Consider the following 13,790-nt stretch of genomic DNA (forward strand, 5'->3'; position numbering starts at 1 on the left):
TGACTGTCTTGAGCACATGGACAAGTGCCTGGTGGACTCTATGGACCAGGAGATGGGGAAACCAGAGCATTCGTGCTGGCTATCGCTATCAGCTCTTTGCCAGGACCACAGCTTAAAATAACCCAGCCACATTTTCTTCTGTGGCTCAACCCAGTCCCACAAGGGCCTCAGCACAGAGCTAAAACTCTGAACAAGCAGCTGATTCACACATGCCCAGCCCCAGATTCTCTCTTTCCTTCCTTCCATGCTCACAGGGCAAAACCCCAAATTCCCTACAACTGACTGAACACCCTCGAGTAATGGGCATGCATCCCAAACACGAATTTTTAATTTGTCAAGTATATTCGTGTCATGATAAATCGTACTATGTACATTATATAACATGCATAAAGAAATTTAAAAATAATAAGAAAAATAAGTATAAAAAGACTTTCAAACATTATCCTCTGTACCCCTGTGCCATAGTTTGCTAAGCCCTGCTTTAGACCCATGGAGGCCCTAAAAATCTCAGACTTGTTACGGATGTCTGCTCCTGGACTAAGGGGTTCAGAGTGCCTCAGCTCAGCTCCAGGGTACTTTTTGGGGTCTGAAATGTAGCCTTGGGCTATTCTCCCAACATTAGCTTCCAATGGAACTGAAAGAAATTAAATCTGGCTGGGCTTGGGGCTGGGTTAAGACTTGGAAGCAAGTGGGGGGTTGCTCTCTCTGGGAGAGATGACGGTGGCCTGAACTAGAAAAGGCGGCTATTGGCTAGCTGAGCTGAACATGTGCTGTAAGTGTAAAACACACCAGATTTCCAAGACTGAGGACAAAAAAGGAGAATGTAACAGATTTCATTAATAATCTTTTAATATTGCTTACACGTTGAAATAATATTTTGGCCATACTGGATTGCATAAAATACATTGTTAAAATTAATTGACTATTTCTTTTTACTTTTTCCATGTGGCTACTAGAAAAATCAAAGTTACAAACATGGCTCACATTATATTCCTCTAGGCCAGCACAGACCTACATGACCGTTTTATAGACAAATCACAGAACTGAATATTATACAACACTGACTTCTTTCTTTTGAAACTTAAAGACTGCTGGACTGGGGGAAGGCTCACTAGCCAGTGCATGAACCCAATACTGGTGCTGTAGTGCTGGCCTAGGAGGGCGGGAGGCAGGCAGTGATGAGGGTGGTCGTGTACACATACCTGAAACGAAGAGCAAATCCTTGATTTGGTATCTGTGGTTTTGCCATGTTGCTCACATATTAAAAATACATAGTTACCAATCAACGAGGGTAAAAGTTGGACTTCATTTCCAACTGCATTTAGTGTGGAACAGAGGACGGAGGGTCTCAGACAGGATGGGGGCTACTGGTCCTAGCAGGAGGAGGGCACTGCTATGCCAGTTAATAGCATTTCAAAGGTTAATCTAGAAATATCTTTAAGTTGCATATATCAGAAGCTATAGGGCAGTGCTGTAGATCCAGTTTTATTTGGCTTAATAAAGAGAGAAAATTTTATGCCCTCACAGAAGCTTTTGATCACTGTTTTTGACTTTCTAAAATGGAGATATAATTCATGTACTATAAAATTCACTCTTTTAGGAAGTATAATTCAATGGCTTTTAGTATACTCACAGAGTTGTGCAACTATCACCATTCTCTACCACAGAACATTTTCATCACCTCAAAAAAGAACTTTTTACCCATTAGTCACTGCCTATTTCCCTGTCCCCAGCCCCCGGCCACCATCAATCTGCTTTCTGTTTCTATGGATATGCCTATTCTGGATATTTCCTAGAAATGGAATCATATAGCATGAGGGCCTTTGTGACTGGCTTCTTTTATTTAGTCAGCACAATGTTTACAAGGCTCATCCACAACACAGCATATCTCATGTAGATGCACTCCTTTCTACGGCAGAACAATATTCTATTACATGGATATATCCCATTTTGTTTATCTCTTAATCAGCTGGCTGACACTTGGGCTGCTCCCACTTTTTGGCAATTATGAATAATGATGTTATGAGCATTCATGTACAAGTTTTTGTGGGGACTGATGTTTTCAATGCCTTTGGGTATGTACCTAGAAATGGAATCGGTGGGTCTGGTCAATATTTTAAATACCCGCTAGTAAAACATTTTATCCACTAATTTATGCAGCCGCTATTCCTTCACAAAGGTTAAGGTAGAGGTTGCAAACTGGCTTTTTAGTTGGGTTTTCATGCGGTTTCATACTTCCTACCATCTCTTTGATTCAGGGAGCTTTAAATGTTTACAGCTGCCTCCTTGGATTCTACAGGTATATGAATTTGTGACCTTTGCACTAAGAGTTTCTATTTTAATTGTGAATTCTATAAGGAAAACAAAAAGTCCATGTTCTTATTGAAGAAATATTAAAAACTAACTACCAGAACTGATTTTTACCTTGCTTTTCCCCAAAATGTTCCTTGTCAGGAACAACAACTACACCCCCCCCACCCCCACCAAAAAAACCCGAAATCAAAAAACCCAAAGAACACCGTCCAAAACCAAAAACCACCCCCCCCCCCCGAAACCCCATCAACAACAAAAACTTTTGTAAACTGCTATGACAAAACGGGTGGGGGATGTAGAAATCCCAAACAGGAAACTCCTAGACAACATGAGAAGATCGCAACTTTAGTTCTAAAATGAAACAAAAGTCTGTTCACAAGGAAAGCAGGACCTTTATACTGTAGCAGAATCTACAGTACTTTCAATGTGGACCACCCGGACTACATCAGGAAGATACTTAAACAAAGTATCTTCTTTTGGAGTGGAACCGCACCTCCCCCAGAGCTCTTGTCACATCGGTCCCTGTGCTCTCTTCCTGCTGCCACTCCCCTAGCTCAGGCCACCATAATTCCGAGTACAGCCTGTGCCGAGCTGCTCCCTATGTAAGCCCTCCCAACTCTAGCCTGCTTGAATTTCTCTCACTTCCTGGAATCCATCATGTCATTCTTTACTTCTGGGTCTTCAAATGCATACCTTCCAAAGTCCGGAAATCTTCACAGAGTAAGTCACAGAGCTTTCAATGGTAGCCACGGTAGAATCTTAAACATTTTTTTAGTCTAACGTTCTTTCCCTCTTTGTATCTACCTTTCTGTCTTTGCTATCTCCCTTTATATTAATTTGTAATGCTGAGAATAATCTCCAAACACAATGTCGGTGGAATAAAGTCAGTGGAAAAATATTTTTCCTTGTATTTACAGAAAGTTGTAAATGAATGATGGCAGCATCCTTCAGTTGTATGTGAAGAATGCTCAACGGGCTAGAATTATCTCCTAGGAAAACAAATTTTAAAACTCAAATACATGTGCAATAAAAAAATTTTGGAGGATACTATAAAATCCTAGAAATCAAAGTGTGTACATTGGAATGTAGGCCTTTTACTCATCACAACAAACTCCTCTAATTATATCGTCTGAGTTGCAAGAAACAAAAATTCAAAGACCATGCTAACTGGAAGGTGACTAAGAGAACAAGAATCAGAAAAAAGGGCTTATTTTGTGCATCTAATATTCTTGGTATCCTTGTCACCTGTGGAAATTAACTTGAATGTTGGGGTTTTTTTTTGTTTTGTTTTGTTTTGTTTTGACTCCTTAATTTCTCTACCCCGTGCAAATAATTTTCCATTGAAAGTAACCTGAGGCAGAGCTACCTGAATTTCAGTGGTGAGATGACAAAAAATATTCTAGCTCTCAGCTTTTGTGGGGCCACTTGCAGGCGAAGTTAAAACTCTGCGAAGTTCAATTTTCTCTCTCTTTGTGCAAGTTTGTGACCCGAAACGCAGGCCGGTCGGCCTGCCCTTTTCAGTAACCACCCCAAATCATTACACTGAATGATGGATAAAACAGCAACTATACTTCCTGTGCACTTTTCAAAATGGGGCTGGGGAACACCCTGGAGCACATGAAGCCAGAGGACGTGCCCTGGCCTCAGGCCGGTAACACCCCGTGCTGGTGAGGGGAAGAGCAAAAAGTGTTCTCGTTACTGTTGGTTAGACTGGCAAGTGACAATATTCATCACAATTTAGAATGCAGATCCTTTGACCCAGTAATCCTACTTCTAATTGTTAATATTTGCATAAATGTACACACACATACACCACACACACACAGACACACACACACACTCTTACTGTAAATCTTAATATTAGCTAAAGGGCTTTAATTAGGCTTAGCAGTGTTATCCATGTTCAGACAGTAATAAATACCGACCAATCATTAATAATGTTCAGTTAATGCTGTTAAACATAGTTTTCATCTCTTCCAAGGTTAGGCACGAGCAGGAATTCAGCGGTTACAGGTTACATGGGTATTAGTCTGGCCTTAGCTATACGATGGAGGAAGTAATGAAGTCCATTCTCCACAAGAGCTGTCATGTTTGGTAAGAATTCTAAGCAAATTAGTAAGGCGGGTGTAGGGAAGAAAAATGATATTCATACCTCCTCCTCCAGAATGTCACAAGCCAAGTGGATGCGGGACACGTCTACTGGATGGGGTTCTGATTTTAACTTCTTGGATCGTAAACTCCACAGTTTTATACAGGAGTTGTCAAACCCCGCAGCAAGCAGCTTGCTGTCCGCGGAGATTTCTGCAGTGTTCAACAGCTGCTCTGTGTTATAGAAGGCATAGAAACAGATGGTGGTGAGGGAGGGAGGGCCATCCTTGACGCGCTTAATGCTCTCCTGCAAGACCTCCAGGGCAGCCTCGTTCTGCAGAATAGGGGCGGGCATGTCGGTGGGCTCGAGGCCGCTGCCCTCGCTCCGAGAGGAGCTGCCGCTGGCGTAGAGCTGGTAATCTGTCCTCTTGGCGGGCTGCACGTCAAGATGGATATGTAAGGTGAGGACTTTGCACAGGGCGGTGTTGTTGTCACTTTGGAGGTAGCGGATAAGGTAGTCGTAGCTGTCTTCCTGGAGACGGACCACGTACTTGTTATCTAGGAATGCTCGAAGCTTGAAGTTAGACAGGATGTCCTGGATGGTTTGAGTGGTCTGCAGCTGCTCAACGACATCCTTCTGGCTGGCGTTCTGCAGGAACATTCCGTGGAAGCGGCTGTAAAAACTTTCCACTGTGCTCTTCGGACTATTCTGGACCAGGTTGAGATGGAGGTAGACAAAGAGAGGATAGAGGAGAGGCATCACTTCGTGGCTATGCTGGGAATCAGAATCTATAACAGAAAAAAGTGAGGGCTTTATCGTCGGCATAATTTCAAAGAACAATGTGGCCCTCCTGGGGAGCCCGCCATCGCACAACATGTTCTGGTCAGGACTGCTGATTGAAAGAGAAGCCCAACATAAAATTATGGAAACTCAAAATCCAAGCCTTTTGACCGAAGAAGGAAGAGCAGGGACTCTGAAGTCCAGCAAACCTGGCCCGGAAGTCGGCCACGAATCGGGAATTTGATGCCCAGAGAGGGCAAGTGACTTGCCTAAGTTCTCCCAACACTTCACGGCTTGTCCCCAGGTCTTCAAGGTTCACGGTTTTCTCCCCAACACATTAGTGTTTCTCAGATTGGGAGGCACAGACCCCCGAGGGTCTGTAGTTATATTCTTGGGAGACTGTGAGTTCTTCACAGAAACTTTTTGGTTGGATAATTTCTAAAAACAATGAACAAAGTCATATTCATAATTATCCAGCTGGCCATGAAGCAAGGACTGACATACGATTTTAGTGCTCTATTTTGTTTTGTGATTACTTTTGGCCTCCATCATCCAACAGGATTATCGGAGTACTTATTTTAGTGAGTTCATGGACATGCCTAGCTACCCAGGCTGGCACGCCCTAACACTAAGATGACAACACTCACCCAAAACTGTTCTGTATCTGCCAGTGTAATAATTTTGATTAGGTCGGCTAAAAAGTAAAACTACTCTTTTGCAGTGATAATTACAAATGAGACACCTTCATGTCATTAAGACTAAGCCGTTTACTGATTTGAGGCTTGAACACCATGCGACTACGTGACTGAGGATGTCCCGAAGTGCCCAGCTTTAGGTGCCACAGGCGAGTGAGAAAAGCACAGAGGTGTATGTGACGCCCAAGTACGTGAGGGCGGGGGAGCTGTGATGGCGCAGAGGTCCCGCAGCCACTCCACCGGAGGCGAGCGGGGGCAGCAGGACCGACGCAGGGCGCAAGCGCCTTGGGAAGCTGAAGACAGACGAGGCTGTGTCACAGCCGTCGGGACTGGCCCCATGCCCCTGGGGAGCAGCAGGCGAGTTCTGGCAAAATCTATCCGTTATATTCACTTGCTGTTAATTTGAACTTTATTGCTTTTGTGGTTTTGCTTGTACTTTACTTGTAAGTGAGTTTCGGTTTCATACAGAAATACAGTAACCATAAACATTTTATATCTTGCATAACGTTTGTGCATATTTAAGTAAATTAATATCAAAATGCTTTAAGTCAGCACTTAGTACTTCTGCTAGCTTTTTTTTTTTTTTCCTTCATGAAAAAGAATCAATCTATGGCTTAAAATCAGGAACATTACATTAGGGAATCTTGCCTCCCCAATTTGATGATAAATGACCCCAGCATGCTATCTCTGCCTACTCTACTTCACTTTATCACAGGTGAATTAATTGCATAATATGTGTATTTTAGAATAAATGTGTCCCTACTCAAAGACATATTTAGAAAATGAACTTAAATTACAATGATGATTCCAATAAACTTAAGACTGTTACCTGGCCACTTTGGGCTCCTCGTGTCTTTAATAGGCCAAGAAGGGAGTTACGGTGCTGGCTGGGGTGACTGATCCTGACTACTGAGGGGACATTGGACTGCTAGTCCACAGTAGAGGTAAGGAGGAGTATGTCTGCACTAAAGGAGATCCCCCAGGGCATCTCTTTGTATCACTCTGCCCTGTGGTTAAGGTTAATGGAAAGCTATAAAAATCGAATCCAGATAGGACCAATAACGGCCTAAGACTCATCAGAAATGAGGTTTAGGAAAAAAAAAAAAAGAAAAAAGGAAAAGAAAGAAAGAAAGAAATGAGGTTTGGGTCATCCTATCCAGTAAAGAACCAGGACCGGCTGAGGTGTTTGCTGAAGGCAAAGAAAATGCAGAATGGGTAGTGGAAGAAAGTAGCTAAAAACCAGCTATGAAGTATGTGACCAGTTACAGAAACGAAGACTATTTAAGTTACCCTCTCTATTTTGTTATGAATATGTGTGTGTATTTATTTACACCTATCTTTGTTTCCTTCCCTCTTGTTCCCTTATCAGGTACATAAGTTACCCTAACTTTGTATCAGAGTACTTAAGTGTTGTTAATGCTACACCACAGTATTTGAGTTACAGGATATCAAGGAGAAGAGTGAATCACCTCAGGGCTTTGCTTTCTCTTCTGGGGAAGGGATTCGTGCCTTTTTGGTTGTACCCAGGGGAGCTATACCATGTTAGGTGGATTAAAGACCTTGTTAATTGTTATCTGGAGATTAAGTATGGTTTAAGGGGATAGATATGGGTACCAAATTGAACTGGGGGTAGACTTGGGGGTGGTTCATTCTGTGTCATCTTGGCTGGGCCACAGTGCCCAGATACTTGGTTAAAGTATCTAAATGCTCCCGTGAAGGTATTTTTTAGATGAGATTAAGTTAAGTCAGCAGACTTTGAGGAAAGCAGATTACCCTCCATAATGTGGGTGAGCCTTGTCCAATCAGCTGAAGGCCTTCTGAGAACAAAGGCTGACGTCCCCAGAAGAGGGAATTCTGACAGCAGATTGATTTTGGGTTTGAGTTGCAGCTCTTCCCTGGGTCTCCAGCCTGCCTTCCTGTCTTGCAGATTTTGGACTTGCTAGTTTCCATAAGTGCATGAGCCAATTCCTTAAAATATCTCTTTCTGTTAATACATCTTATTGGTTCTGTTTCTACGGAGGATCCTGACTAATTCAGATTTTGGTATTTCCTTAAATGCTATAATTCTTTGGAAGACCTCTGGAAAAAATTTTTCCCCAAAATACTAATGAAAAAAACCAAAAACCCCAAAACTCAACCCTTACCAATTACACAATGAAGGATTGTTTGTAATTCCTTAAAATCTTAGTTTTAGGCTTCTTTTTCAAAATAAGAGGCATTTTAGTTTAATAAGTCTAGGAAAAAAAACCCCAAAACAAAAAAAAAGCAACCCAGCCACCAAGAGATAGGGCTGCATTACTTTAAAACTTACTGTAACTCACTATTGTTTCAGCTCAGTTTCAAAATTGTTTAATTGTTCTCTCTTGTCTGAAGAGAACAGCATATCAGGTATAAAATAAAATTTTGATCAACATATTCATTATGTGGAACAAAGACTCACATAAGACTTAATTCTCATTTTTAATCTCGTTTCCTTGAAATCGTAACATATGTTTTATATTTTACTGAAAGCGTATTTGCTTGAAATACATTTTTTTCTGATTTCAAAAGTAAAATGTCCTCTGAAAAGTGCGCTTTTCCTTCCTTCTATCCATCCAGCCACCGACTAGGTAACGAACTCCGACTTAGTGCCACACTCTGCTGGTGGTGTAAGAGGAAGTTTTTCACAGAGTCTGCAGAAATTAGTAGTGAAAAGGACACTACGTTAAATGGAAACCAAGCTTGGCAGTCCTTGTTCTCCTGCCTGTCTCTGTAGGGTTGACCCCACTGACCTCACGCCCCTGTCTTTTGTTCTGAAACGTCACTACCCAGCTCGACTCTTTACCTCCCTCCCTTTGGGGCCCTTTTTCCTCTTCTCATCCCTCAAATACTCACTTTGTTTCAAGGACGAACACTGAGCGTGTGTTTCCTGTGATCCAGACACCTGACATCTACTGTAGTGTCCGAGGGTCACAGACTCACGCCCAGCTTGATTCCAAAGTCTATGCTCTTCCTACTATACCTCCTGAAGAAAAGAGCCCAGAGCAACAGGTGAGCTCACAGAATCTCTCACCCACAGATAACTTACAGAGGAAAGACAAACATAAGGTACTACAGCCCGAGATGCTCTTATTTTTCTCGTATCTTCCTTTGAGATTTATCTCCTAAAACTGGCATTTGTGCCTCCATGAAGCTGATAACTGAGTTCTTTATCACAAGTCTCTATCTTTCTCTTAAATACTAGCCTCCAATTTCCTACTGCAAGCAATACAGTAAAAGAGCACCACCATAATGATGTAAAAAACAACCTAATTTATTTCTGCTCAATGTAGCTTAAGCCCCCATTTGTCTCAGAGCCCAAGTCATCCTCAACTCTTCCTCCTTTAATCCTGAGCCGTGGAGAGTCTCCCTTGGGAATTTTAAGTACACAGTCAAGACCTGGGTTCCACGGGCACAGCACTGCTGAGCTGTGGTCCTTTCCAGCTCGCTTTTCCAGTACTGCAGTGGGCTTTGGGCCGGCCTCCTGGTCATCCCACTGCTTTCAGACTTGTCTCCTAGGCCTGATGGTCAGGTCGCTCCTCAACCTGGCTCTGGTGCGGCTGCTTTATCTCCGATCTGAAAACCCTATTCTCAACAAGGCATTTCCTTCGCCGCTCCTGCATACCGCGAATCTTCCTGCTTCTCTTCCCCAGTTTACTGAAATCCAACCCAAACACTAACTTAAATTCCACCTCCTCCTGAAACTCAGTAGGGCCTTCTCTGATACTCCATCCAAACCATGTTCCCCTTTCATTCCACAGTTCCTCTCGTACAAACTTCAGCACGGATCTCATCCTGGCCTATGAAAACTCTTCCATCGTATTTGAACTTTATTTAAAAATTTTACTTCTAGCCTTCTTATGTTAGGATGGCTCCCTATTTAGATTAATGACTGTATCTTACACTTTATCTTGGTGCTCAGGAAATCTTGTTCATTTGACTTGGCTGACTGCTCTTCAGAGGCCTGAGGATAGGGAAAAATAATCCAGGAAAAGCAGTCTGTAAAAACACAAAAACAGGGCAACCTTTTTGGGTCCCCTCCCTCCTCGGGAGCTTTGGGCTACCACTTTGCTATCACTCAATAAACCTTGCTAAAATATCAATCAATCAAATAAAAAATTTAAAAAAAAACCCAAATAAAAAAACCCCACAAAATATTTATTTACCCCTCCAAATAACCTGGGCCCAGCGGATTAAAGAATTATAGCAGACAACTTCCTCAGTTTTGAAACAAGACAAAGGAGAAGATTAATAGATCACCATTCATTGAAATCTGAAGTTCTGAGGGGAGGAAATTATGAGAGAAGACTAAAGAAAGTACCACATATTAGGAAAAAACTGGCATCATAAAGACACGAGGAGTCAACAGCTATTCTACAATAAGAGTTTCAGTAAATATTCAAGAAAAATGGCAAGAGCCCAAAGAAATAAAAATTTTTTTAAAGATTTTTTAAAAATTTATTTTAGAGACAGCGTGCATGAGCAGGGACAGGGGCAGAGAGAAAGGGAGAAGCAGACTCCCTGTGGAGCAGGAAGCCATCCAGGTGCCCCCTAAAGAAATAAATTTAAGCAGAAAACTTTGCACCAGGATAAATCACATCAGTAATCAATTAAATGTATTAATTCTTCATTGTGAAAAGTAATCACAGTTCTGTAATAAATTATTCCAATGAGTCTATTTTATGATAACTATGCTTCACTGATTAAAAAAATATAAGGGGTACCTAGGTGGCTCAGTGGGTTAGGCCTCTGCCTTTGGCTCAGGTCATGATCTCAGGGTCCTGGGATCGAGCCCCACATTGGGCTCTCTGCTCGGCAGGAGCCTGCTCCCTCCCACCCCCCTGTCTGCCTCTCTGCCTACTGAGTCTCTATGTTAAATAAATAAATAAAATCTTAAAAAAAATAAAAAAATATAAACAAAAACTGGTATGTCACTACAGTCATGGGTGTCATTCGTAATGAAAGTCAGTCATGCCTATGACAAGAGCCAACTCATGGCACAAGTACATGGAGGGCATCACTACTATGATAACACTGGGGCTTTATGCTTTTGTCCGTTTCCCTCATTAGGCAGCAGGCTCCGCATCAATATGCTCTATTGCAACATCCAGCCCTGCAAACAGTCAGTGCCTGACATAAAACACCGGCGGAGTGAATGAGAGAGGAAGGGTGGGAGAAGCCAGGCATTCCTTCTTACACCGGCTTCCTCAACACTAGCATGCAGAGAAGAATCGATCATGGGGAAATAAACATGGTTATATTTTAAAAACAGAATAAAATGCCTTCTTAAAGATTTCTAAAGATCTAAAGATAAAAATTTTAAAATTTAAAAAAAAAACTGCCTAAAGCCTCAAAAACCAATGCCAGTGATTACATAATGCGTTATCTTCAAGTTCTTGCTTACCTCTGAATGAAAGATTTCCCATAAATTCAATTTTTCTTTTTTTATCCTTACTGGAGATGGAAAGCAGCTGATCACTGTTCTGAGATATTTAACATTCATATCATATGAGGATCTTAATGGAACTTCCTTCTTTTCAGTTTAAATATAATAGACTCTTTCTGCTAAACCTTTAAGCTTCATGATTTTTTCATTTTTATAACAATTTATATGAATTCCATCACTCCAGTAACTCTGAGGTGGATAAGATAACCCTCTCTATGGTTTTATTTTGTAACCATTATTTCTTGTAACATTTTGGCCATTTTCTCTAGAGTACAGAAAACATGGAATTTTTCCTTTTAAAAATTCAGATCATTATGAAGGTCACGTAAAATCAGGACAACCTTAAGTGATATAAAACTGAGTATATTACTGTGGTTTATACACTGATTGCCTTATATGCATCTTTGTGTGTATGTGTGTGTGTGTGTGCGCGTGTGTGTCTCACATACATCTTTACCATTAAAACTTATTATTACGCTGAGGATTTTTTCAAATAAAAAAGGAAAAATGAAATAAACTCAAAGTGTTTTAACTACAATTTACCACTAACCAATACCTGCTAATTACTCTCAACCCTTTGAGGGCACAGAAAGTTTTGTATTTCTTACACTTCAAGGTGTTTTGTATGAAGAAAGCACTCAACAAAGGACTTTGATTAATAATCTGAATCAACATGATCTCCCTCACTGCAATAATCTTTCCAACATTGAAATTATAATCCGCTATCCCAGACCTGGATGAAATCACTTGCTTGTACCTTTGAATCGCCTTATTTCACCAGGGAAGAAACCAGGGCCCCAGAGATGCTAAACAACTCGGTTTTTTTAAGCGATTCATTTAAAAAGTCATACAATGAGATAGTAGAAATGACTGGAACCCCTATCTACTGATTTTGTGTTTTTGTGGTCATTACCCCAGCCACAAACCGGACTAAACTACTACTAATTTTTTTGTCTTGCTGATTCATGAGGACTAGTGTCTCACACTTTGGGAAATAAGAGGAAAAGGTCATTTTGAGATGTACTATATTATTAATAGCAATTTCAATGTACATTTCAAATTCTCTGCATTTAAGGATGTTTCTCTACATGGCTGATTTAACTTTCACTACTTCAATGCAAGCTGTGGGCATTCTGCGGACAAAACACCGGGAGCCCTAGCCCTCGCCAACTTTAACTGACTTAACTCTCTTAGGAGTTCCAATGGATTGAATGCGAGTACTGTGCTCAACTACCTTCGAATCTGCACTCAGTACACCAGACCTGGAATCTAGTAGGTTCTGAGGGAAACTTGCATGATTCCTTCTCGATGAGAGGAAGTTCTTAGTGCTGAGCACTTACCAGTGAGAAAATTCCGTAGTCGTCCAAACTGTACTTCATACTGCTGGGGCTCTGCCTGGCAAGGGGCTGCAGACACTATGTTGGCACAACCGGATTCTGATTGGACTGAGGAGGAAAAGATACATAAGGTGGGGATGGGAAACACAATTATTAACCCAGGATGTGGCAAGATGGATGGAAGACGGTGTTAAGTATATGCATCAGTAGCAATGGACATTTCAGTAGACTTTCAAAATATGGTGGGGCTTCTAGTTAAATACGGCCGAGTGATGATACGTATCTCCTCTCCTTCCTGATACCCAAGATGAAATGACAGTGGGGAATGAAAAGGTATAAAGCACAGGAGTAAGTTGAACGAGAGAGGACATGTACGTAAGCTCATGAGGGACATGCTGGAAAGCATCTGACCCCATGTTTTGACATCCTACAATTATGTGAATCGTTGTGGGTCTATTTTCAAGGACACTTAGGTCTATTTCCATGGACACTTAGGCAGGCCCTTTCAACAAAAATTCATGTCTCTTGGTTCTGAGACATTTGTTGGTTCGCTGTTTTCTCTCTCAGGGACCCCTACTATTTCTCTTTCTTCTTCTTCTTCAAGAAAGCTCTAGGCCCAATGTGGGGCTCAAACTCACAACCGGAGATCAAGAGTCACACGCTCTACCGACTGAATCAGGCACATGTCCTGGGACCCCTACCATGGCAAGATTAGATCCCTGAACTGATCTGCTTCCTCAACTTTCAAGCTTTCTACGGATTTCTCATCTTTACTACCATTTACTTAAATTTACCACATTTGTTGCTATTCTCCCAATGTTCTTTGTTTCTTTAAAAACAGCATTTTCTTCTTGTCTCAAGGCTATCAATGATGGTATTTTTGAAGTTTTCTTCTCTTGGCTGTTTGCTTCACTCAAGTTGCTTCTCGCTGATTCTGCCACCTCTCCTCCTCACGGTGAGTACGTTAGGTTCTTAAGTGGCTGAAGTTGAGGTACTACAGAGCTGATGGAAACTCCGTGTGTTTATCACCCGGCATGACCTGCATGGGCCATTTCCCAATGTCAATGTCTTTAGAGGTCTTCTCTCTCGGGCAGGTCAGAGTCACCAGGGAA

At 41.6% G+C, this 13,790-nt stretch overlaps 1 protein-coding gene across 3 annotated transcripts in view; it reads right to left on the reverse strand.

Moving 5' to 3' along the window:
• TAF5L (TATA-box binding protein associated factor 5 like) overlaps positions 1–13,790 on the reverse strand; it is a 30,024-nt gene that overhangs the window by 4,274 nt on the left and 11,960 nt on the right. For 2 of the 3 annotated variants that reach the window (XM_080823611.1, XM_080823612.1), the window contains exons 3-4: positions 12,682–12,786; positions 4,466–5,190 (exon numbers count right to left, since the gene is read on the reverse strand). In XM_080823611.1, coding sequence (XP_080679737.1) covers positions 4,466–5,190; positions 12,682–12,786 — 830 coding nt within the window. The remainder of the gene's footprint in view (positions 1–4,465; positions 5,191–12,681; positions 12,787–13,790) is intronic. The other variant, XM_080823613.1, reaches the window with a different exon arrangement.

The sequence above is a fragment of the Martes martes genome (genome assembly GCF_963455335.1).
Source record: "Martes martes genome assembly, chromosome: 14".
Lineage (NCBI taxonomy): Eukaryota > Metazoa > Chordata > Mammalia > Carnivora > Mustelidae > Martes > Martes martes.